At 44.9% G+C, this 26,620-nt stretch overlaps 1 protein-coding gene across 1 annotated transcript in view; it reads left to right on the forward strand.

The window, feature by feature from the left end:
• The window catches only part of LOC141085568 (immunoglobulin superfamily member 1-like), a 77,232-nt gene that overhangs the window by 47,508 nt on the left and 3,104 nt on the right, over positions 1-26,620 (forward strand). Inside the window, exons 3-6 of the mRNA XM_073571028.1 lie at positions 4,595-4,641; positions 8,911-9,195; positions 20,400-20,678; positions 26,173-26,451. Of these exons, the coding sequence (XP_073427129.1) occupies positions 4,595-4,641; positions 8,911-9,195; positions 20,400-20,678; positions 26,173-26,451 (890 nt within the window). The remainder of the gene's footprint in view (positions 1-4,594; positions 4,642-8,910; positions 9,196-20,399; positions 20,679-26,172; positions 26,452-26,620) is intronic.

Genomic DNA, 26,620 nt, shown 5'->3' on the forward strand with positions numbered 1-26,620 from the left:
TGTAATTGCACAACATTGCGGTAGTATAAACATCTGTAATATCAAAAGACTACTTTGATATAAAACATATAGAACAGAGTAGCTATATAATGCAATATGGTGAGCTCTAACTAGGGGGAAATAACTCACCGACTGTGCTATGTGGAGGTAAACAACCAGATGGACTGAAAATCAGGGAGAGATAATCAGCATGTCAGTATCCATGAGGCCAAAATGGCTGCTGGAGAAGAAGGGGACAAGGCTAATGCAGAGGCTAATGGGGAACTACGAAAGCCTTGATGAACTTTAAATATTAAATTGCACAGTAGGCAATGAAACACAAAGTAAACTGTAATTAGAACATTGTCAACAGATGACGCTGTTGGATAAGTTATCACAATACACCACAGTTCTAGACAAGCATAGCAAAACTGATTACATGCATTTGTATAAAGACATGACACAGAGGCTCTGGAAATCAATGTATATTCATCAAAAAAAATCCTCAAAGTACACGCTCTGAAAGTCAAATGTCCCCCTTTTTTTCTGATCCCTACAGTGTGCCCAAATTGCAGTTAGCATCCACATGTTTGGTACTGCAGTAGTGGGGAGACCCGAGTTAACAATTTTTGGGGTGCATGTCTACAAAAGCACAAGCTAGCCACAATACTTTTAAGTAGTCACATTTGTAATTTTCCCATTGCAACATTTTCTGCATGCTTATTTCTATAAAACAGCCTTGACATTAAAATAGTCACTACTCCCGCAGAATCCCAGAGGTGTGCAATTTCCAAAATTGGGTCTCTTTTATGTTTGTTTCTGATCTTCTGTCACCTCAGATGCTCTGCAAATGGAAACTATTGTAGAAAAATGGGCATTCAAGAAGTCAAATAGGGCTCTTACCCTCAGCTCAGAATCTTGTCATGTGCCCAAATAGTAGTTTCTGACTACACACGGGGTACTGACACATTTCAGAGAAAGTATAAAACTGATTGTCAGTTCAATTTTACCTAATACCCTGTGTAAAAAATAAAAAAATATGGGGCTCAAACAACATTTTTGGGGACAAAAATGTAAGTTTTCGTTTACATGTCCCAGCATCAGATAATGTTGGTGAAGCAAATGTAGAATCAAAATGCTCACCATACCCCTAGATCAGGGATGTCAAACTCAAATACACAGAGGGACAAAATTAAAAGCTTGGACAAAGGCAAGGGAAAACTTTGATACCGTATTTATTTTAAACAACAATCTACAATTAAGAAGGTTTTTCCTTTTCATCAAATATATCGATGACATTTTTCATATGGAAACAAACTTAGAGGAGTTGCCCCATGAACAAAGTACATTTTCATTAATATATCTTAGAATATTGAAATAATATAATACGTTATGTAAGAGCAGTAAAAGCAAATGGCCCAATGGCCTAATTTAAATATATAATAACAAAGAAAAAACCTTGAATAATACAGATAATAAAGTATGATGCAACCAAAAGTGCCCCAAAACAAAATAGAATCCCCCACAGTGAATTCCTCCACAGTACCCTCCACACGCATGGTATGATGACCCTACTGTACTCACCCTCCCTCAATCCCCCCGACAAAGAATAGTGACCCCATCACAGTTGTATTCTCCATTTTTAATCCCCAACAAAGGATATAATGGGCCCCAGACAGCCATTCATACAGTATATAATGCCTCCAACACAGCCCTCCATACAGTATATAATGGAGCCCCACATAGCGCTCCATACAGTATATAAAGGCCCCAAACAGCGCTCCTTACAGTAAAAAATGGACCCCACACAGCACTCCATAGAGTATATAATTGACCCCACACAGCCCTACTTACAATATAAAATGGGCCCCACATAGCACTCCATAGAGTATATAATTGGCCCCACACAGCCTTCCTTACAGAATAATGGACCCCACATAGTGATCCATAAAATCTAATAGTCCTCACATAGTGATCCATAGAGTATAATAGGCCCCACAAAGCACTGCATATAGTATAATGTATAATGGGCCCCACACAGAGCTGCATACAGTATATAATGGGCCCCATACAGCGCTCCATACAGTATATAATGGGCCCCACATAGAGCATCAAACAGTATATAATGGGCCCCACATAGTGCTCCATAAAATATAATAGTCCTCACATAGCGCTCCATACAGTATAAAGTCCTCATATAATGCTCAATACAGTATAATGGCCTCACAAGGTGCTCAATACAGTATAATGGCCTTACATAGTGCTCAATACAGTATAATGGCCTCATAGAGTGCTTCATACAGTATAATAGCACCTCATGCTGTTCCATACAGTACAGTGGCCTCACATAGTACTATATACAGTATAATGGCAACACATAGAGCTCGATAAAATATGATAGGCCTCACATAATGCTCCATACAGTATAATGCCACTGCACTAAGCTGGTAAAATGGTGTCTTCCCCAACAGACCACTCCTCCGTCTCCCAAAATGCTTAGCCAATCACAAGCGCCTCACACGGGCCTGTCCAGAGCTAATAGTAAGGGACTTCCTATTGGGTTAAGTAAGGGGTATGGGAGTGGGAAGGGGGATGAGCGCCACCGACAAACCACCGCTTGGGAGAAAACATGAGCGATTACCTGGGGAGGTTTAATGGAGACAATATCCATAAGCATAACTATCATTGGTCAGAGCTATGATGGGGATAACTCTCATGGGACACAGCTATGATAGGGGTAACTCATGGGACACAGCTATGATGGGGGTAAATCTCATGGGACACAGTTATGATGGGGATAACATGAGTGTTATCCCCATCAACTTGAAATTTACATTTGATCAAGCTCAATCCCTAATAAACTCACCTGCAATGTGATGGCTAGAGCTGTTTCTTTTTGGTGCAGCTGTGATGTTAGATGGCAATGATTATGTTGCTACTTGTAACTGCTTTCTCAGGTTTGTGTCAGTCTGGAGCACAGACAACTTTCTAAAATTATAAGTTTTGTAAAGAACTTGCAGAAGTAAGTTGTTCTGTATATATTACACTACATTCATCACAGATTAATGACTGCTCATGTTACATTTATAGAAGTCAAGCAGTCGGGGGTCTGAAAAATATAAATCACATCGGAGACACCGAGACCGCTGTATATACAGTGGGTTCGGAATACTTTTCTTTTTTCTAAAATTTGCAAAAATTTCTACATTTGATTTTTTTTCAGTCACATTAATAAGAAAAAAAATGAACTCTTTTGAATTTACCAAATGGCTGCAATGAAACAAGAGTGAAAAATTTAAAGGGGTCTGAAAAACTTTCCATACCCACTGTACATGACATAGGAGACACAGACTGCTGTATATACATCACATAGGAGACACTGAGACTCTTGTATATACATCACAGAGGGGACACCGATACTGCTGTGTATGCATCTCATAGGAGACACCAAGATTTTTGCATGTACATCCCATGGGGACACCAAAACTGCTTTGTATACATCGCATAGCAGACACTGAGACTGATGTATATACATCACATATGGCATAGACATCAAAAGGAGATATGGAGTGGCGGCATAGACATCACAGGAGACACTTTGAGGCTGCGGCATAGACATCACGGGAGACACTTTGGAGCTGCAGTATATACATCACAGGAGACATGGGGCTGCAGTATAGACATCATAGGAAGGGTTGCTGCCGCTATCTTCTCCTGTGGGACAGCAGCATATTACAAGCTAACTCTGCCCACAAAGTAGGTCCTGATGCTGGTATTGGCCAGCGTGAAGATGTAATCTACCAGCCATCAAAAAGTAGCTGCCGGAGAAATGGTCATTGCAGTTCATAAATGTATATATAGACCCTGCTATATATAAAGAAAGTAATATATATCTATGTACTCTCCTCAACATATTAATTGTAATACAAGGAATCACAGGTTTGGCAGACATGATATGCAAATAATAAAAAAAATGAACAATGATCTAGAGAGAATGTTGGCAACATCATGAAGAGGCCTGCACAAGAAAAGTGTCTCAGGAGCTGTAAATGAGCAGAACAATGCCAGGCGGCATATTGCTCATGCTTCTGTGAACAGCCATTTTGTCCTAAAAGTACTACCATGCCTTCAGGATCTCCGGACTTGCCTCTCAGTGAGCACATCTGGGATGTTATTGGTCGGTGATTACACAGAAGCTGCCAGCAGTGGATCTTGATGATTTGCCCAGGTTCATTCAGCGAGGCAGAGCATCCCTCAAATGACCAATTACAACCTCACTGATAGCAGCTGAGGCTGTAAGTGCACGAATTTCTACATGTGGCCCTCATACTCCAGACTAAATAAATTGAGATGTTTTCAAAATTTTGTTTCCATTTTGTAATCATTTGCAGATCAGTAACCTGTCTCCTTCCTGTGAATTCCCTAATTTCTCTACATTTTCTTCTTGGTGTTGCAGTTTTGCGTGACCTTTGGACATGGTTTCACTAATCACCACCCTATTTGTGGTCCAGTTTCCAAAACTGTCCCTGCAAAGTGGGCACTGTTATTAAGTATGAAGTTTATGTTACCAAAATGAAAAGTAGAATTTGACATGTATCTTTTATTCTTTGCATAGGGCGCCCAAAGAGTTTACACAGGGAGCCAGCAAATACCAAGACTGCGGTATATATGAAGTTACATGGTTCCGAAATTTCAGTAGTCACCTCAAGAATCTACCGTATCTAGTTGAAACCTATAGGTTGGAGGGTGCAGTAATCTGGAGAAAATATCTAACTAATAGATGAAGGAGTGGTGCTGCATTCTAACACAAGAAGATTAGATGTAACATTGCTGTTGCTAATAAATAGATGTGCTCTCAGTGAGAGAAACAAAATAGGAATCTTGTGGGTATGATACCTTTTAATGGCTAACAAATAATAGTAAATGATATTACAAAGCAAGCTTTCGGGACTGCTTACGTCCCTTCATCAGGCTGATATAACAAAATATTTGAAGAAACCTTATTTATATAGTTTAAAGCACATGCTGGTGTGATACATGGACATTTCAATAAACAAATACTGAGCTTGAAGAGAGAATCCTTAAGGGCCCGTTACATTAAGCGAGATCGCTAGCAATATCGCTATAACGTCACTGGTTTTGTGACGCAGCAGTGATATTGCTAGCAATATCGCTATGTGTGATACTTACCTCCGACCGGCTTCCCCGCTGGTTATCGCTGATCGCGCGAGAACGTCCTGGGCTGTTTCTCGTCGTCAGCTTCCTGCTGTGGCGACGAACGACGTGTGGACCCGGGCGGGAGGACGTATTCATAGTCACGTCTGACAGGTAAGTAGCGACTGCCGACCTCTGCTATGTCGCTGGTGAGAGCTGCCTGTTTGGCAGCTCACTAGCGACCACTTAGCGATGCACAAGCGATCCTGATCGGGTCATATCGCTGGTCGGGATCGCTGGTGCATTGCTAAGTGTGATGGTACCCTTAATTAGGTAAGATTACATCAGTGGTGTGAAAGTTCTGTGAAAGCTTGCTTTGTAACAACATTCACTATTATTTGTTAGCCATTAAAAGGTATCATACCCACAAGATTCCTATTTTGTTTCTCTCACTGAGAGCACTTTATATATATTTTTTCTACTGGCTACCACGGTACCAAACCACTTTTTTCGTTTTAATAAATATGATGCACATTGAGATTTATAAGAAAGTATCCTGACTAGAGTTGAGCGATACCGTCCGATACTTCAAAGTATCGGATCGGAATGGATCGGCCGATCTTAAAAAAAAGTATCGGTATCGCCGATTCCGATACCGGAAGTCCCATTCAAGTCTATGGGACTTCCGGTATCGGAATAAGAAAAACCCTGTTTTTCCCTTGTACAGCCTCTCTGGGGTCTGTACGGGCCTTTCGGGGGGCTGTGCCGGCCTGCCAGGGGGTCTGTGCAGGCTCCGGTGGTCTGTACCGGCCTGCCGGGGGGCTGTGCCGGCCTGCCGGGGGGCTGTGCAGGCTCCGGTGGGCTGTGCCGGCCTGCCGGGGGGCTGTGCCGGCCTGCCGGGGGGCTGTGCAGGCATCGTCCAATGGGACTACAAGTCCCATCGGGCGATGCCTGCTACCATGACAGTGATTGACACATTAGCCAATGATGGGACAGTAGTAGTCCCATCATCCGGCTAATGTGTTGAATGTAAAAAAAAAAAAATTACATGCTACATACATGCTACATTCATACTACATTCATACTACATATATACTACATGCAACATACATACTACATATATACTACATGCATGCAACATGCATACTACATATATACTACATGCTACATATATACTACATGCATGCTACATACATACTGCATGCTACATACATACTACATATATACTACATGCATGCTACATACATACTACATATATACTACATGCATGCTACATACATACTACATATATACTACATACATACTACATGCATGCTACATACATACCACATACATACCACATACATACTACATACATACTACATATATACTACATGCATGCTACATACATACTACATGCTACATACATACTACATACATACTACATGCTACATATATACTACATACATACTACATGCATGCTACATACATACTACATACATACTACATGCATGCTACATGCTACATACATACCACATACATACTACATATATACTACATGCATGCTACATACATACTGCATGCTACATGCATGCTACATACATACTACATAGATACTACATGCTACATACATACCACATATATACTACATACATACTACATACAATACATTCATACAATACATACATAGACATACAGTACATATAACATAGAGTAACATACTTACCAATACTTGTCACATTGTTCCCCGAAGCCATTGTCTTTTAAAGGAATAAATATTAACATAACAAACCACAAAAATACTCACCCACGATCCGAAGCAGTCCACGAGTGTGTCCCACGACGATCTTGGGTAGAGAACTGCAGCATCAGCTGATGCCGCCGTTCTCTACGGGCTGCAGGAATCCAATGACGGAAGGTAGGTATCCTTCCGCACTGTATTCCTCCGCCACTTAAAAAAAAAAAAAGTCCCTAGTCTCACTTTATGCCATTGCTGCGTGGGAAATTCACACACAGCAATGGCATAAAGTGAGACTAGGGACTTTTTTTTTTTTTTAAGTGGCGGAGAAATACAGTGCGGAAGGATACCTACCTTCCGTCATTGGATTCCTGCAGCCCGTAGAGAACGGCGGCATAAGCTGATGTTGCAGTTCTCTACCCAAGATCGTCGTGGGACACACTCGTGGACTGCTTCGGATCGTGGGTGAGTATTTTTGTGGTTTGTTATGTTAGTATTTATTCCTTTAAAAGACAATGGCTTCGGGGAACAATGTGACAAGTATTGGTAAGTATGTTACTCTATGTTATATGTACTGTATGTCTATGTATGTATTGTATGAATGTATTGTATGTAGTATGTATGTAGTATATATGTGGTATGTATGTAGCATGTAGTATGTATGTAGTATGTATGTAGCATGCATGTAGCATGCATGTAGTATATATGTAGTATGTATGTGGTATGTATGTAGCATGCATGTAGTATGTATGTAGTATGTATGTAGCATGCATGTAGTATGTATGTAGCATGCATGTAGTATGTATGTAGCATGTAGTATATGTAGCATGTAGCATGCATGTAGTATGTATGTAGCATGTAGTATGTATGTAGTATGTATGTAGCATGCATGTAGTATGTATGTAGTATGTATGTAGCATGTAGTATGTATGTAGCATGCATGTAGTATATATGTAGTATGTATGTAGCATGTAGTATGTATGTAGTATGTAGTATGTATGTAGCATGCATGTAGTATATGTGTTATGTATGTAGCATGCATGTAGTATGTATGTAGTATGCATGTAGTATGTATGTAGTATGTATGTAGCATGCATTATGTATGTAGCATGCATGTAGTATATATGTAGTATGTATGTAGCATGCATGTAGTATGTATGTAGCATGCATGTAGCATGTAGTATGTATGTAGCATGCATGTAGTATATATGTTATGTATGTAGCATGCATGTAGTATGTCTGTAGCATGCATGTAGTATGTATGTAGCATGCATGTAGTATGTATGTAGTATATATGTGGTATGTATGTAGTATGTATGTAGCATGCAGTATGTATGTAGCATGCATGTAGTATATATGTAGTATGTATGTAGCATGTAGTATGTATGTAGCATGCATGTAGTATGTATGTAGTATGTATGTAGTATTTTTTTTTTTTTTTTAACATTTAACACATTAGCCGGATGATGGGACTACTACTGTCCCATCATTGGCTAATGTGTCAATCACTGTCATGGTAGCAGGCATCGCCAGATGGGACTTATAGTCCCATCGGACGATGCTTGCACAGACCCCCAGACATCGGCACAGCCCCCCGGCAGGCCGGTACAGACCCCCACAGGGTGCACAGACCACCGGCAGGCCGGCACAGCCCCCCGGCAGGCCGGTACAGACCCCCACAGGGTGCACAGACCACCGACAGGCCGGCACAGCCCCCCGGCAGGCCGGTACAGACCCCGGGCAGTCCACACAGCCCCCCGGCAGGCCGGCAGAGACCCCCGGAAGGCCCGAAATGACAGCGCATCATGATGCGCACACACCGCGCATCATGATGACGTCAGGCTGTCAATCAACTTTGAACTTCCGATTCCGATGCCGACTTCCGATATTGAAAAAATATCGGAAGTCTGTATCGGAATTCCGATACAGCAAGTATCGGCCGATACCCGATACTTGCGGTATCGGAATGCTCAACACTAATCCTGACATTTTTTTTTGCAATTATAGGTTTTCTTTAATGATTTACTTACTATGTAAAGTTCACCTCTTTTGTAATCTAGGCGCTCTTCCAAAGCCAATTCTCAAAATAATTACAAAAGATCCTACAAACAACATTATGAAAGGTGACAGCTTAACATTGAAATGTACAAATGCATCAGTGAAGGCGAACTTGTTTTACTTTGTACATGAAAAACCAAATGAAAAGAACAAGACCCTAAATGGCAGCAGCAGCGGCGAATTACTTTTTGTGAATATTAAGAGTGAAAACAATGGGGACTACTTCTGCAAATACTATCAGGGATCCTATTCAGCGCTAAGCTCACCTTTAAATATTTTTGTCCAAGGTAAGTTGTGCAATGGTGAACGTTTTCTATTTTTTTTTCCAGTGTAGGTTACACAGAGGTCCAAACCTGACCTTACAGTGTATCGGCAATCACTCAACGCTGTGTGTACAATTGTGGAAGAAAGAAATGGTAAAAATCTGAATTCTGGGGACAGGGGAATAACTGTTAGTGTTGGATCTTTAGTTTAGGGGGTGTAGGGTAGGTCCAAACAATGTCCCTAAAATGAGCAGTTTGATATTTTCCATTGGTTTCATACACATGTTATCTTTATGTTTAAGTCTTAAGCCGTGCCTATGCTTTGTTCATTTGCAGCCACTTAGGGAACTGTTTTGGTGTTCATCAGGTCTGATGATAATAATGTGGCACCTGTATTTTTCATTAGGAGATGTTCAGTGCTGAACGTTGCACCATGGCATGACTGGATAGGAATTGTTGGTATAAATAGAGCTGTTAGTGCCAAACGTGGTTGTGGTGTGGCACATTCTACTGAGACATTGGAAATTGCTTGTGTAAAGCTACATGTAGACAGGCATATTTCTGCCAATAAACAATTGCTGATTGAATATAGGTAAGTGGATGGCCAATTCACACATGTCAATACAAACAGGCAATGTGGAAGTTGCTGGGGTAATACTGGAGATGGCCACTAACCGCATAGATCTGGTCTACAGTACAGTACAGTACTGCCTCCTAGAATTGTAACCATCATGCATGAAATCCTGCATCTCACTGTCAAGTAGTGATGAGCGAGCACTAAAATGCTCGGGTGCTCGTTGCTCGGGTTGAGCAAATTGGAATGCTCGGGTACTCGGACAGAACAACGAGCCCAATGTAAGTCTATGGGAGACCCGAGCATTTTTACAGCAATCCCCCCTGGGGTCCTTTCAAGGTCTAAAAAGGTCAGAAAATGATGGAAACACTGCTCAAATGATATGATAACATCCTGGCAACTGCCCCTGGAAGCATTTCTCACTCCTAGGTCACAGCTCTAAACAATGTTGTCTGTTATGAGCTCATTTTCTCCTTCACCTTTGATGTCCGATGAACTCCCTCTGCTGGTGAAAGGAGGTAGTGAAATTGATTTGGATGGGAAAAACCTGTCATCTGAACAGGTGGAGTGTGATTGGACATCCGGAATCTCTGAGTGGATATAAGGCCGCCGACGCCCTACTGGGTTGCTGGTGATCCTCTCTGCTCTGAGTTCTGGCCTCCAGTTTAGTCCTGTCTATTAAAGCTAAGTTTTTGCTCTGCTATTGTTCCATGAGATTTTGTCTGGTTTACTTAGTGTTTGTGTTCAGCCAGCCCTGGTTAGGATTGGCTGAACTCCATTTTTGTCTCTGATCAGTTGATCTCTTTGCTCTGTTTTCAGAATATACCTGAGTGCTGATATAGTGATTTTGAAGTCTAGTGACTTCAGGGCCTTTTCTATCAGACGTGTTGGACATTATTTTTGGCAGGGTTTTTGCGTGATTGCAGACAGTTGCTTTTCTTTTCTGTCCTATCTAATTATTGAGGGCCCCATCGTTTGCTCAGCCTGTCTTTCTGTCTGTGTTTTCATCTGTTTTCACCGTCAACACATGTTGGGGGTTGTCTATTGCTTTGGGGTCTGCTCTGGGGCAGTTTAGATTTCCCCTTTCTTTCTTTAGGTTTATTTAGTTCTCTGGCTGTGAACGAGGTGTCTAGGACCACCGTAGGAACACCCCACGGCTACTGTTAGTTGTTGTGAATAGGATCAGGGGTCTGCAATCCGCTAGCTACCAACCTCTCCAGTTTTCTGGCCTTAGCTTGTATTTTTGTTTTTTCCTCCTCCGGTGACTCATTCATAACAGTTGTCAGAGTTTCACACCCTTTTTACAAGTGCCCCAAAAAACCTACAATAACGAAACCAAAATGGATTTTGCTGGGAAATATGTTAAGGAACATCCTTTCCAGGTTAATGACTTTTATCTAAGCCAAAATAATTAACCCAAAACAAAAATGTTCCTCCATCACTTGGGCTATGTTCACACACAGCATTTTTGAGTTTTGCAACTTTAGCATTGCTTTCAACCAATACATAATGCATTCACTTTGAAATGTCATTGTAACATTTAACAAAACTAGCTGGCCATGTGGTGTGTGACACATAAGCAGACACATCTTGTTTCATTTACGAAGGAGGGACTCAAAGCCACAGAGCCTATTTTTACAGCGGCATCAGGCAGCATTAATCTTCTTAAAGGGCCATTATTAAACAGTGGGTCTCCTATGCTGTTATTGCCTATGCAGTGTGTGGATGGGCTGCCAAGAATTACAACACACCCCAATACCCCTTTCACGAGAGGTATAGGAAAGCTTCCTGAAAACATTTTGCATTGAATGCAAGGCCTGGCCTGCCACAAAGTTACATGCACCCCAATAAACTTTTGAAGCCACGTACTGGAAGGGCACAGGAGAATCCACTTCAAATTATTCATTTTGTACTCCCATACTGTTTTCTTACACATTGACTGCAAGGCCTGCCCTGCTACCAAGTCATATGCACCCCAATAAGCCTTTGAACACACATACTGGATGGGCACAGGAAAATCCACTTCACATTCATTTTGCACTCCTATTCTGTTTTCTTATGCATTGACTGCAAGGCCTGCCCTGCTGCCAAGTCATCTGCACCCCAATAAGCCTCTGAACCCAGGTACTGGAGGGGCACAGGAAAATCCACTTCACATTCATTTCGTACTCCCATACTGTTTTATTATACATTGACAGCAAGGCCTGCCCTGCTGTCAAGTCATATGCACCCCAATAAGCCTTTGAACCCACATACTGCATGGGCAAAGGAAAATCCACTTCACATTATTTTGTACTCCCATTCTGTTTTCTTATGCATTGACAGCAAAGCCTGCCCTGCTACCAAGTCATATGCACCCCAATAAGCCTTTGAACCCACGTACTGGAAGGGCACAGGAAAATACACTTCATATTCTTCTGTTGGTCTTGCCATACTATTTCCTTATGCATTGAATGCAAGGGCCGCCTTGACCCAAATTTGCACGCATCCCAATCCCTCCTTGGAAGAAACATGGAAGATGGCCATATTTTTTCCACAAACATGATCTTTTAGTCCCCAATTTTTTTATTTTGCCAAGGGTAAAAGGAGAAACTGGACCGCAAAAGTTCTTGTCCAATTTGTCCTGAGTACACTGACACCCCATATGTGGGAGAAAACTACTGTATGGGCACACGTCAGGGCTCGGAAGGGAAGTAGTGACGTTTTGGAATGCAGACTTTGATGGAATGGTCTACGGGTGTCATGTGGCGTTTGTAGAGCCTCTGATGTGCCTAAACTGTTGAAACTCCCCACAAGTGACCCCATTTTGGAAACTAGACCCCCCAAGGAACTTATCTAGATGTGTGGTGAGCACTTTGAACCCCCAAGTGCTTCACAGAAGTTTATAACGCACGGGCGTGAAAATAAAAAAAATCATTTTTTTCCCACAAAAATTATATTTTTGCCCCCAATTTTTTATTTTCCTAAGGGTAACAGGAGAAATTGGACCCCAAAAGTTGTTTTCAATTTGTCCAGAGTAGGCTGATACCCCATAAGGAGCGCTGTTTGACTTTTTTCAATGCAGAATTGGCTGGAATTGAGATCAGACGCCATGTTGCGTTTGGAGAGCACCTTATGTGCCTAAACAGTGTTAACCCCCCAATTATATCTCCAACCCTAACCCCAACACACCCCTAACCCTAATCTCAGCCCCAACCCTAACCCTAGCCCTTACCCTAATTGGAAAATGGAAATAAATACATTTTTTTTTTATTTTATTATTTTTCCCTAACTAATGGGGTGGTAAAGGGGGGTTTGATTAACTATTTATGGTGGGTTTATAATTTTTGGCATCTGTCATACGCTAAAAGACGCTTTTTATTGTAAAAATAGCTTTTGCATCACCACATTTTGAGAGCTATAATTTTTCCATATTTTGACCCACCGAGTCATGTGAGGTTTTATTTTTTGCGGGACGAGTTGAGGTTTTATTGGTGCCATTTTTGGGCACGTGACATTTTTTGATCGCTTCTTATTCCGATTTTTGGGACTCAGAATGAACAAAAACCAGCATTTCATGAATTTCTTTTGGGCGGTGTGTTTACACTGTTCCGCGTGTGGTAAAATTGATAAAGCGGTTTTATTCTTTGGGTCAGTACGATAACAGTGATACCTCATTTATATCTTTTTTTATGTTTTGGTGGTTTTATGCAAGAAAACAATTTTATAGAAAAAATAATTATTTTTGCATCGCTTTATTCTGCAAGCTATACCTTTTTTATTTTTTCACTGATGACGCTGTATCGGTTTGTTTTTTGCAGGACAAGATGATGTTTTCAGTGGTACCATGGTTATTTATATCCGTCTTTTTGATCGCACATTATTGCACTTTTTGTTCGGCGGTATGATAAAGGGGTTCACTAATGGGACTGGGATAGTTTTATAGGGCAGGTCGTTACGGACGTGGCGATACTAAATATGTGTAGTTTTATTGTTTTTTATTATTTACAAAAAATAAATTAGGGAATATTTTTTTTTTAATATAGCGATTTTTTATAAACTACTTTTACATTTTTTTTACTTTATTACATTGTCCCAGGGGGGGCAGCACTGTCATGTGTCAGATCGTTGATCTGACATGTCACACAGCACTGTGTCAGATCAGTGATCTGACAGGCGCTGCACAAAGCTTCCTCATGGTTGCGCTCTGCAGGCACTGAGGAAGCCGCCTCCCTGCAGGCCCCCCAAAGGCCCTGCAGCCATATTGGATCCGGGGACCTGTAGGGAAGAAAGCCCCCAGAGCAGCGCAGCACATCGCGCTGCACTGGGGGTCTCAGGGAAGCATGGAGGGAGCCCCCTCCCTGCCGATGCTTCCCTAATCCCCCGGTACACTGCGATCATGTTTGATCGCAGTGTGCCAGGGGTTAACGTCCCGGGGGCAGTCCGTAACCACCCCTGACACATAGTGCCGGGTGTCAGCTGTGATAATCAGCTGACACCCGGCCGCGATCAGTGGCGCTTCCCCTGTGAACGCCGCTGATCGCTATGACGTACTATCCCGTCCATGGGCATAGGGGCCCAGGTCCCGTGAACGGGATAGTAAGTCAGATGTCAGGAAGGGGTTAAGCTCAGCACACCCACGCATGTTAAGAAATCAACACTGTCTGTAGCAGCACAGAACATGTTAACCCGGTGATCTAGCGGTGGTGGATAATGAGACATGGAGGAAGGCCTCATTAAAAAATATGCCCAATTTAAAGGAGCGGCTTTCCTAGACTTTTAATGCCCACACAATTAGGCTGGCAAACATTTTCCCTTGTGGGGTACACCTAAACCTTTTTCAGAACAAGTATTTTATGCCCAGCATAACCACCCACACTTGCTAAGAAATCAACATTGGCTGTAGCAGCACGGAACACGTTAACCCTGGTGATCTAGTGGCAGTGGATGATGAGACGTGGAGGAAGGCCTCATTAAAAATAGGCCCAATTTAAAGGAGCGTCTCTCCGATGCATTACAGGCATTACACCTGTATGGGGCCCGGTGATTAGGGGGCCGTGGCGGCACCTGAGCAAGCTGGGCGCTGCAGCCTGGTCCGCGCTCGCCGCTCAGGTCCCGGCCGGGCCCCCCCTACAATTTTTTCAGTGGTTCGGGGCCCCCTGTCCTCCCCCTCAGCCTGCTCTGCCTGTGTTACTTTCACTCACTGTCTGTGACAGCAGGGAGGGTCCGGCCAGCGCTTGGCTCCTCCTCCCCTCTCCCTCCCCCCCCAGTGCACCATGGTCTGATGGTCCACACTCCAGCACCGCCCCCGGCTCATGTGACGTCACACGCTGCCTCTTCACTTCCTCATTCCTGAGAAAGCAGAAGAGCGGTGTGCACGTGGTGTCAGCGTGGGACTGGGAGCGGCTGCAGGCCTGCAGCAGAGCAGAAGACTTCGGTCCCTGGACCCTGGGTGACGGTGCGGTTGACGGCCAGCGAGCAGGTAAGTGAATGTTTTTTTATGTCTGTATGTCCGGCTGCAGCCTGCTGATCATGGCCCATGGGGATGGGGACATTGGGGGCTGGGGGCCTGTTGTCTCAGTCTGATCATGGGGGGGGGGGGGAAGTCTGGGGGCCCCGGCGCTGGGGGCCGGTTGTCTGATCACGGGGGGGGGGGGGATTTTGGGGGCCCTGGGGCGATCATGGGGGGACATTGCGGGTCCTGTGGGGACCCAGGGGTCCGGCTGATGGTGGGGGACCCAGGGGCCTGCCTGGCTGTCCGTGGGGGGGGTCACCCAGGGGCCCGCCCTGCTGTCCGTGGGGGTGGCCTGGGGGACCCAAGGGCCCAACTGATGATGGGGGGACCCAGGGGCCCGGCTGTCCATGGGGGTTTACCCAGGGGCCCACCCGGCTTTCCGTGGGAGGTCACCCAGGGGCCTGCCCGGCTGTTCGTGGGAGGTCTCCCAGGGGCCCGCCCAGCTGTACGTGGGAGGTCTCCCAGGGGCCCGCCCGGCTGTCCTTGGGCGTTCTCCCAGAGGCCCGCCCGGCTGTCCGTGGGGGGGTCACCCAGGGGCCTGCCCGGCTGTCCGTGGGGGGGGGGGTCACCCAGGGGCCTGCCCGGCCTGCTGTCTGTGGGGGGGTCTGGGGTACCCAGGGGCCCATCTGATGATGGGGGGACCGAGGGGCTTGGCTGTCCATGGGGAGTCACCCAGGGGCCCACCCAGCTGTCCGTGGGAGGTCACCCAGGGGCCTACCCGGCTGTACGTGGGGGTCACCCATGGGCCCGGCTGTCCTTGGGCGTTCTCCCAGGGGCCGCCTGGCTGTCCGTGGGGGGTCACCCAGGGGCCCGCCCGGCTGTCCGTGGGGGTCACCCAGGGGCCCGCTCGGCTGTCCGTGGGGGTCACCCAGGGGCCCGCTCGGCTGTCCGTGGGGGTCACCCAGGGGCCCGCTCGGCTGTCCGTGGGGGTCACCCAGGGGCCCGCTCGGCTGTCCGTGGGGGTCACCCAGGGGCCCGCTCGGCTGTCCGTGGGGGGGTCTGGGGGACCCAGGGGCCCAGCTGATGATGGGGGGGACCCAGGGACCTGGCTGTTCATGGGGGGGGGTCTGAGGGGCCCCGCTGATGATGGGGGGGACCCAGGAGGCCCGGCTGATGATGGGGGGGAGCCAGGGGGCTGATGGGGTGAGCCAGGGCCCAGGGGGACACATCTCCAGCGCCAAGATTAGTAGGCACATTGTCTCCACCTGCAGCTCAGCCCGTAGTCCTATCCTTTTAGTTATCACCGACTGTGCTGACTAGTACCAGCATGTTGACTGTCTCCACCTGCAGCTCAGCCTGTAGTCCTATATGGGGTATCAGCCTACTCAGGACAAATTGTACAACTACTGTTAGGGTCCAATTTCTCAAGTTACACTTGGGGAAAAACAAACATTGGGGGTGAAAAGATCATTTTAGTGAAAATAAAATTAGATTTTAGATTGGCACCTAATAAAAACCAAATACAAGCGGTTAGTATGTTAATCAAAAGCCCAAGACAATAGAAAAGGCTGCTTTGTAAACAGGGTTACATTTAGAGTAGAAAAAAAGGGGTTACTAGAAATACTAGGGTCAATGATAATACCCTTTTCTTATGAAAAGTGACTTCTTCCACTCCTGATGAAGTCACGTTAGTGACTATACGCGTCGGGTAACAAGAGTGGCATTCATTATGGCTGGTCAAGTTCAGTGAGCATGTCTTTGTTCTGCTAGTAGCAAGTGTGGCTTATCATAAGAAAAGGGTATTACAAAGCGGCCTTTTCTATTGTCTTGGGCTTTTGATTAACATACTAACCGCTTGTATTTGGTTTTTATTAGGTGCCAATCCTATTACTAACATGGCTGTTTGTTATTTATAAGGTGGCTTGATGTAATATCATCAATATTTCTTGTTTAATCATAAGACTCTTTTGATTGTAGAGTTATTTGAAATTCTGAGGATTTCATTGGCCATAACGAATACACTGAATATATGTGTTTATTATATACTTGTTGCTCTGGCATACTACATAGAATACTGAACTTTTATTGAATATTGTTGTACATTTATATATTGGCCAGGACTGTCAATATATACCGTCAAAACAAAAACTGATGACTAGGTATGTGATATGGTGTTAATGTGTGATTGAGGGCATGGTGAAGTTTTTCGATGAAAGCACAGAGGGATTTTGGAAGGTTCGCATGGTGAAGGAGGAGCTAGGGTGGAGGCGGAACTGGGGGTGGAGCCTGGGCGGAGGCTCAAGGGGGGGCCCCATAAATTTTGCCAGTATGGGGCCCCAAAATTCCTAGTGGCAGCCCTGGATTGGGCACCATAGCAAACTTTTAAACGGGGCACCCTCAAAGAAACACCCCCTCAAAGACACACCCCCTTCAAGACATTCCCAGAGGTCCATGCGGCAGGCAGCTCTGCAGAGAGCTAATAGACAGCGAGGGCTCAGGGAAGGGGCGGGACTGAACTAGTCTGAAGCAATACACTCTGTGACTGGCTGCAGGCAGGGAGGCAGGCCCAATATGTGCTTCACTCCGCACAGCAGGCACAGAAATGCAGCGTAGGCTGCAAAATCATAGTGTACATTTTTTTCCGCCGGGGCCCCGGATCCTCTACACTACACGCACGGGGCCGGCGGGCCCCCAAGACAGCGTTGGCCACCCACAGCACCCGCTGGAGCGCCGCAGTAATGTACTTAAATAAATTGCACTACCGGGTAGCACAGGGGTGGACACTTACAGCTTGGGGCCCCTGTGCAAGAAATGTGTCTGGGCCCCCCCCTTTTATGGCGTCAAAGCTATATATTATATATATATATATATATATATATATATATATATATATATTGATATTATATAGCCACACACATACATGTATATATATATTACATAGTCTCCTTTATTATGTATATTGCTGTCCCTTACACAGTGCCCTCTCTTATGTACAGTACTGTCCCTTACATATTGAATTATATAGAGCCCTGTATTTTATTACATACTGTCCTGTCTTGTTAGCTGTATAATGCAATGATGGCTGATGGAGCATGGGAAAGCTTCCTTTCTAATGGAGGAGCTGATGGACTGGTAGTTTGGTCGCCGGCTGCTCCATCAACAGTCATTTTATATCTAACAAGAGAGGGGACTATGTAATAAAAGAGGGCACTGTAAATAACAAAATTAACAAGAATACACTATGTAAGAGACAGCACTATACATAACAGCAGAGGAAGCTATATAATAAGGGACGGCACCATATATAACTAGAGAGGATGGTACGTAATAAGGGACGTATTATAAATAATAATAGAGGAAACTATGTAACTAAGGGTGGCGTTATACAGAATTAGTGAGTCCACTATATCCTAAGGGACTGTGTTAGACATAGTGAGTACACTATATACTAAGGGACTGTGTTAGACATAATAAGCGATAACATCTTCCTCCACCTCCCCCTGTTCCTAAGGCCATTATAAGTCCCCATTCCTAACATCCCAATCCCCCACACCCCTCATTGTCCTTCTGCCCTCGCATCCCATTATTGTCATCTCCCCATCCCATCTTTGCCCTCTTCACCACCTCCATCATTTTCATCTCCCCACCACTATCTTTGCTTTCTCCCCCACCACTCCCATCATTGCCCATTCCACCACCTTCATCATTTCCTCCTCCTCCACCACCCCCATTATTGCCCTTTCCACCACCAACAGGGCATTCTCCCCCACCACCCCATCATTATTTCTTTTTCCCCCACCACCCCATCATTGCCCTCTCCATCACCCCATCATTGCCTTCTCCCAATCACTCCCATCATTGCCTTCTCCATCATCCCATCACTGCCTTCTCCATCATCCCATCACTGCCTTCTCCCCATCACTCCCATCATTGCCTTCTCCCCATCACTCCCATCATTGCCTGCTCCATCACCCCATCACTCCCATCATTGCCTTCCCCCATCACTCCAATCATTGCCTTCTCCATCACCCCATCACTCCCATCATTGCCTACTCCCATCATTGCCTGCTCCATCACTCCTATCTTTGCCTTCTCCCCATCACTTCCATCATTGCCTGCTCCATCACCCCCATCATTGCCTGCTCCATCACCCCATCACTCCCATCATTGCCTTCTCCCCATCATTGCCTGCTCCATCACCCCATCACTGCCTTCTCCCCATCACTCCATCACTCCCATCATTGCCTTCTCCCCATCAATGCTTTCTTTCTATCACCCCCCATGGCCTTCTCCCATTACCCCTCATGGCCTTCTCCCATCACCCCGGGCATCATGGCCTTCTCTCCTCATCACAGTCTTCTCATGTACGCATCTCCTCCAGGGCCAGGCTAACCGACACACACACATACACACACAGACATACATACACACACACAGACATACACACATACATACACACACATACAAAGACATACACATACATAGACATACACACACACAGACATACACACACACAGACATACACACACATACAAAAACATACACACACATACACAAGTGACTGACTGACCTGCAGCTGCAGCCACCGGCCGGCCGGCGCCACAGGCACAGTGAGTGAGACAGTCTGTCTCCTCCTCTCCTCCCCAAAGAAGCAGGGCAGCACAGCATGACTGACACTGATATCATCTCACCTCAGGGCTGGCTCCTCTCCTCCTTGCGCTCCACATGGCTAATTTGAATAATTAGCCATGCGGTGCTGGAGGGGCCCCCTCTCCCCTGGGACCCCCATGCAATGCATGGGCTGCACAGGCGGTTGGTCCACCCCTGGGGTAGAGCCGATCAGAGCCGGGGACCCGGGCCCCTATATGGGCCGGGCCCCAAAGCAACCGCTTCGGCTGCTACCCCGGTAGTTACGCCAGTGTCGGTGCGTTACTAACTCACTTCTCTGCTAGGCTACATAACCTATAAGCCTACCACTTCGATTGACTTGCCATAAAGACACCAACAAGCCATTCTGCCTTGACCAAGGTATGTAGACAAGAGTTTAGACAGTAATCTTAATCCTTACAATTTTGCAGTGACAGGTCAATATTCAAATTTCCCCTGCCCAATGTGGCAATTTAAAGATCTGTACTTACTACCTGCTTTAAATCTTATTGTCAAAAAGTATGTCTTGTTTTCTGGTAATAATAAAAGTGTCATATTTTGCTTTATCCACAGATACATTCCCAAGGCCAGTTATTAATGTCAGTCCGCGTAGAGTTGTGCAACCAGGAGCAACAATCACAATCACTTGCCAAACTCCCTATTCCAATGTTGAATTTTACCTTCTAAAAAATGATGTGATCATCACAAATGGATCAAGTGGTAGAAATCAGTTTTCACATATGATAAGCAATGCCAACAAAGACAACATGGGTTACTATTCATGCAGGTTCAAAAGCAGAAGCAGAGGCATGCAATCTGGGAGAAGCAATGCTATGAAGATATCAGTGCTGGGTAAAAAAAAAAACTGTTATAATTGCTGAGTGATTCATCATTGATATATAGCACTTTCATAAAATAGATTATAGAGTGGCTCAGACTGACCCACTGGAGAGCAGGGGAATCCCCTGATGAGCCCCTGAGCCTAGGGTGGGCTCAATGTTTACAACTCATTCGCTATATACAGACAAAGGCAGCATACAGCATGAATCAGCTTTTGTGTCTATTTAATACAGTGGGTAAGTACACAGTGTATTATTATATAGTTGCATAGTTTGGAGAAGATAACATAAAGGAGCAGCAGTCGAAGAATATGTCCTCCAAACTTAGCCTGGAACTAGAAAGACTATCAATAATGTTGTAACGCTGGTGGGTGTTGACCCACTGTGCCACAGGCCTGGCTTGCCCTGGAGTGACGTAACTTAGTGACTACCTGGTATTCACTAGAGCCTCTGATAGTGAGGATTAGCTTGGCCACAAGTAATAAAGACTGTTTTCCCATTTGTCACCCTTGCGGACACGAATCAGGTTGTAAGCCCCTCGCAGATCCAATTTGGAGAAGATCCTTGCTCCACAGATTCTGTCAAACAGTTTGGAAATAAAAGTATGGAGATGCTTGTTTTTAATGGTGATTTTGTTAAGCCCTCGAGAGTCAAAGCAGGTACATAGGGACCCATCCTTCTTAGACACGAAGAAGATGCTGGCACCAGCCAGAAGAGAAGAGTGTTTATGGATGAATCCCTTGTCCAAGTTTTCTTGAATGTATTGAGATGTGGCTCAAGACTCAAGCAGAGATAGGGGATACACCCGACCCCAGGGTGGTGTAGTACCAGGCAGAAGGTCAACAGGACAGGCTTAAGGTCTGTGGAGTGGCAGGACCTCTGGCTTCTTTTCACAAAAGACATACAGTATGCAAAGGCATGAAAATGGAGAAGCAAGGTTCAAAAGGCACAGAAGGCGGAATCTTGGGATTGACCTTGGCAAGGCAGTTGGAAGCACAATACTGTCCCCAATGAAGCACCTGACCAGTGGACCAGTCAACAATCTGCATGTTAGACGCAGTCATGGAAGATCAAGGAGCACAGAATTAGCAGATCTAGGTAGCAAGTAAAGGGAATTTTTTGCAGAATGCAGGACTCCAATCCACAGCATGATGGATCGAATAGGCTCTTCCAGGAGTTGTCCATCAATGGAGACCATAGTCAGGGCATGATCCAGCTGTTGCTTAGGGAACCAAATTCGACGGACAAGATTCTGACAAATGAAATTGTTCGATGATCTGGAATCCATATGGGCAGCCACAGAGAGAGACCTCTTCTGCTAGGACAGGGTAACTTTAGTCAGTAGTTTTGGAGAGCTTTTACTGTCATCTAGGGTCATCTCTCCAGCCAACCAAAGGTGCTGAGGTTTCCTGGTCTCACAGGGCACTGATGACCAAAATATCCCTTTCCTCCACAGTATATGCATATATTCTCTCTCTACCTCCACTGTCTTTCCTACACAGAAAGTTTGTCCCTCTCAACCTGCATCAGCTCAGTGGTTGGAGGTGCAACTTCCAGTAGCAAGGGGAACTGGAAGCTTACAGCCAGTCCTGGTGGTCTTCTAGCATGAGGAGACACTGAAGCTTGTTCCAGTGCTTGCTCATGGAAGCGGAGATCAAGCTGAGTGGCCAGGTGTATAAGGGCATCCAGCAAAGATGGTAGATCTGCCAACTCATCCTTTATACGACCGGTAATGTCCTGCCAGAAGTTTGTCTCCAGGGCTTCTTCATTCCAAGCCAACTCTGCCACCAAGATATGGAAGAAAAAGGCATACTGGGCCACCGTGTCCATGCCCTGCCTCAGAGACAAAAGGCATGAACCAGCTGAGGAGGTGCGGTCTGGTACCTTGATTAAGGTTTGAAGCATCTCCAGGAACTTCCCATCATTGCAAATCTCCAGACCACCACAGCCCCAAATGGGATTTGCCAAGGCCAAGGCTTATCCAAACAGCTGAGACCATAAATGGTATCTTGGACTGGTCTGAAGGGAAAAGATGAGCATTCAGGGTGAAGTAGATGACACTGATTAATGAAGTTGAGGCTTTTCTTGTGGTGTCCATCATAGCAGGACAGTAGTGGAAATTTGAGCTTAACAGTTCCACCAGAAAATGGGCTGACAGTCCTGGAGAGAGTTGGTCAGACATGACAGAGTCAGAAGGCAAGATGGATATTGCGGCTGACAGAACCTGCATCTGGGATGCCACCACATTGATAGCCGGCATCATCTGGTCCTCATTGAGAGCACACCTACTTGTACAGTACTTGAACATTTTACTTGGGATCTCTGGGTCCTGGTTTGTTAGCGAGCTCCATGGCATAATCTAATGGCAATGCTGGTGGGTGTGGGTGTGGCGCCCGAGGGTTCAGTCGCCACAGAGGTACTGCACCTCCTCTGAGGTGTGGTACCCCACTATCCAGGTAAGGTGGAGACACCTGACCACACTCCAACACCTGCATCCCACACAACATAGTAGTGTAGCAAAGCACCTTTGGTGGCTCCCTGCTGGGACCACGAAGAGTGCTGGGAGGTGGGTGGAGCTTAGATTGCACAAGAGAGCGGGAGAATATTAGGAAAAGGTGAGTCTGTGAGAGATCCCCTGAGAGGGATGGACTGAAGGAAGTGCTACAGTAGACTCCTGTGACCTGGAGCTGCTGGCACAGGAAAGAGCCATAGAAAGCCTGAATCTTCAGAAGGAAGATAGCTTAGTACGGAACATAAGGAGAAGAAGAGAACTAAGGACTAGGGTCAGAGCAGAGCCCTTCCTCAAGTTTGAAGTGCATGGCCGGGGTCCGGTCCCCGAGGTTGTATGGATACTGATGTTCCTGCAGCAGACACCGGAGGAATAGAAGTTGTCACCACTTTATTCCCACCTAAGACTTGGGGGCACAACAGCAACATGAGTGAGCCGGGACTTGATAGCACGGAGTCCCCGAAGCATGCTACAGCTGTCTGCCGTACAAGTAGAGTTCTAAGTAACATCAAGAAGGAGGAACTTGAGTTTAATACGCAACTACAAGTACTTCAGATCAGGCGCTAGTGAGGAGACGTTCAGAGAGGGCACATGTTGGCGAAGTGCTGGAAAGGTGTACTTTACCTTGCCTGGGAGTTGGCTGAGCCCCTGACCTGGAGGACACAGCACCGAAGTGGGCACCTGTATGCGCAGCAGACTGTGAGTAAAGCTTTCGAACTACATGCCCTTGTGTCCTCCACTTATTCTTGCGCCTTACACCCGGCTCTGCTACATCTGCTTCTTTACACCATCTCCCCACTTGCCAACCTCATCTACACTGGTCTGGGACTACAGCTCCACCTGTGGGGACCTTCAACATCATTGCTGCACCACACCATGTGTCCCAGAGAAGCAACCCTGCAGCGCTGGTCAAACTGACCAGAAACCAAAGGTGGCATCACGAATCATCTCAATAACTTTATCCCCATCACTCTACCACTTTTACATTGACCGCCTGAGGCCACGGACCGGGTCATTGCCACTGTGATATCTCCCATTGTAATCAACGGGCCCGACACCGAGTACCCCACGGCCTCTGGGGGCGAGTCATGGGCACACAACACCAAGGGCCAGGCTTACCCTGGAGGGGAATAACTAAGTGACTACTTGGTATTCACTACAGTCTCTGATGGTGAGGACAGGATTGGCCGCAGTAACTCACCATTCACCACTACAGCAGACCAGTCCCCTGGTAGAGCAAAGTTTGGTGACATCAGCAAATTCAAATTTCAAAAGATCAGCTCATCTCTATTTTCTATGGTACTGCCAGAGATAGCTGAATACAGTGCTCTGTTATCTCTGGAAGACTCAGAGAATTAATGTAGCTTGCATGCACGGCCACTGCTCCATTCTATTTTGGAGCCCCGTTTTTAGGAACAATGAGGGTTATAGCAGTTGGAGCCCTACCAATCCACAAGTTATCACTTATGTTTTGGATAGATAATAACTGTAAATGTTAAATAAGCATATAGGGTAAGAGGGAGATGGAAATAGTCAGCTCACCAGTCTTAATTGTATTCCAAAGTCCATCCAGGCACAGAGCCACCCTGATGAAAGGCGTTGTTCATTGCAAAGAGAAGGAGGGAGTAGTCTCCAGCGCAGAACTTCATGCAGTTAAAATTTTATTTTTATCACTCTCAATCAATTTTTGGAAAATATCTGGGACTGAAGGTCTAGATTGTACAGGGTTAAAAAGAGGATTTGAGATGTTAAAATTGTCATTCATCATACAATCTTTGACTAACGAATGTGATTGAAGATCCCTAACAGAGGTACTGTATAATGCAACAATTCCTGAAAGGAAAAATTTCCATAGGGTACAACCATCCCTGTAGAGAAGTCATCGTTATCAGAGTTCTGCAAAAAATTAAAGGGGTCATCAGGGTAATCAAAATAACATTTCATCCAGAAAGAAGAGTTCTGAAAATGTCAATTTTTTTTAACTGGGCAAAACCCCACACCTTTCCCCAAAAGTTTTAACTGAGCATCAGATAGAATATAGCTCAAGAGGCTCCAGACTGGAACTTTATATCTCCTTCTGTTCCTGAGATATCCTCTTGTGTTTATGTTTCCTCCTCGCTCTCCTCCGTTATTTCTTGTCTGGTTGCCATTGCTTCTTCCAGATCTTTCATTTTGTGATTCGCTGTGTCTATTCGAGCCAAAGGAAGTGTCTGAAAACTCCTCTGATGTATTGAAGTTGGAATTAGAGGTACCCGTGAACTCATGAGACATGGAGAAACTGATTCTCTGCTCTTTTTGATAATTAGTGGAGTACCTATGCTGATTGTGTCTTTTACCAGTATTCCAAATATGGAAATTTTTCCAAGTATAAATCTGGTTTAGTTCAAAGTCACGTTTATCTCTCCCAAATTTGACACATTTAATATCAGAAATATTTTGCTCCAATTTTTGTCCTAATTAATTTTTGTATTTCTAGCAGGTCTTCTAATTGTTTTTATTACCATAACTTTTGTTGCAACAAGTTTCATCATTGTGATTTGTAAGGTTTTATTGGACTAGCATTGAATTTGTTATAAATTCTGTAATCTAACGTTAAGCTATGGATTTGCTAACAGGGTTAATTAATTAGGGGGTATCTACCTGATCACCTAATGTTTTTAGTGTTTGCATCTGTTATCTGTATACCTTCTTGTATATAACACTCATGATGAGGGACTGTATTCACACCATGATTAAGACCTGAAAGGTCGAAAAGCGTCGGTTTATTACCATGGACCCCATTTCTCTCATGTACAAGTTTAAGACTATTTTTTAAAAATGTCCTGAATAAAGATGAAATTTTAATTGCATGAACTTCCATGCTAGAGACTACTCCCTCTTTCTCTTTGCAACTGTAAATGTTGGGACAAAGCCGTCAATGTGAAAGTTTTGCAAGTTTCTTCTGTTAGGATTTGATTTCATAGATATAAATTAATTCTGTTTGTTGATGCTCTTGTAGAACTTCCAGCTCCTTCAATGACCTTGGAAGAAAATCCTATTGACAGCTCAATGGTGAGAATCAACTGCACAGTTCCTGAAAACCAAAAGTACAATCAGTTCTTCTTCACACTCCTAGATGGCAGTAAAGTCATTGAAGACGACATCACGGCAGCAGGAAAAAGTGTGATATTTTCAATTACCAAACCTAAGTACATCACGAGGAGATATCAGTGTCTGTATCGAGTAAAATATGACTATGATTATGCAGATTCACTTCACTGCATTGTGCAAATTGAAGGTAAGCAGTACAAGAAATTGTCTTTTAGCTTCCGTTCACATCACATTTATAGTTTCTGTTTAACATAGACACTGGAGCATATACTGTATATTAAACTGAACCCTATAACAGGTGCCATACAGTGTAGGTGGGCTCCCATTGGATACTGTTTCATGAAATATCATAGTCT

Source organism: Dendrobates tinctorius, unplaced genomic scaffold (genome assembly GCF_039654945.1).
Source record: "Dendrobates tinctorius isolate UK_male_01 unplaced genomic scaffold, ASM3965494v1 ptg000028l, whole genome shotgun sequence".
NCBI classification, from domain to species: Eukaryota; Metazoa; Chordata; class Amphibia; order Anura; family Dendrobatidae; genus Dendrobates; species Dendrobates tinctorius.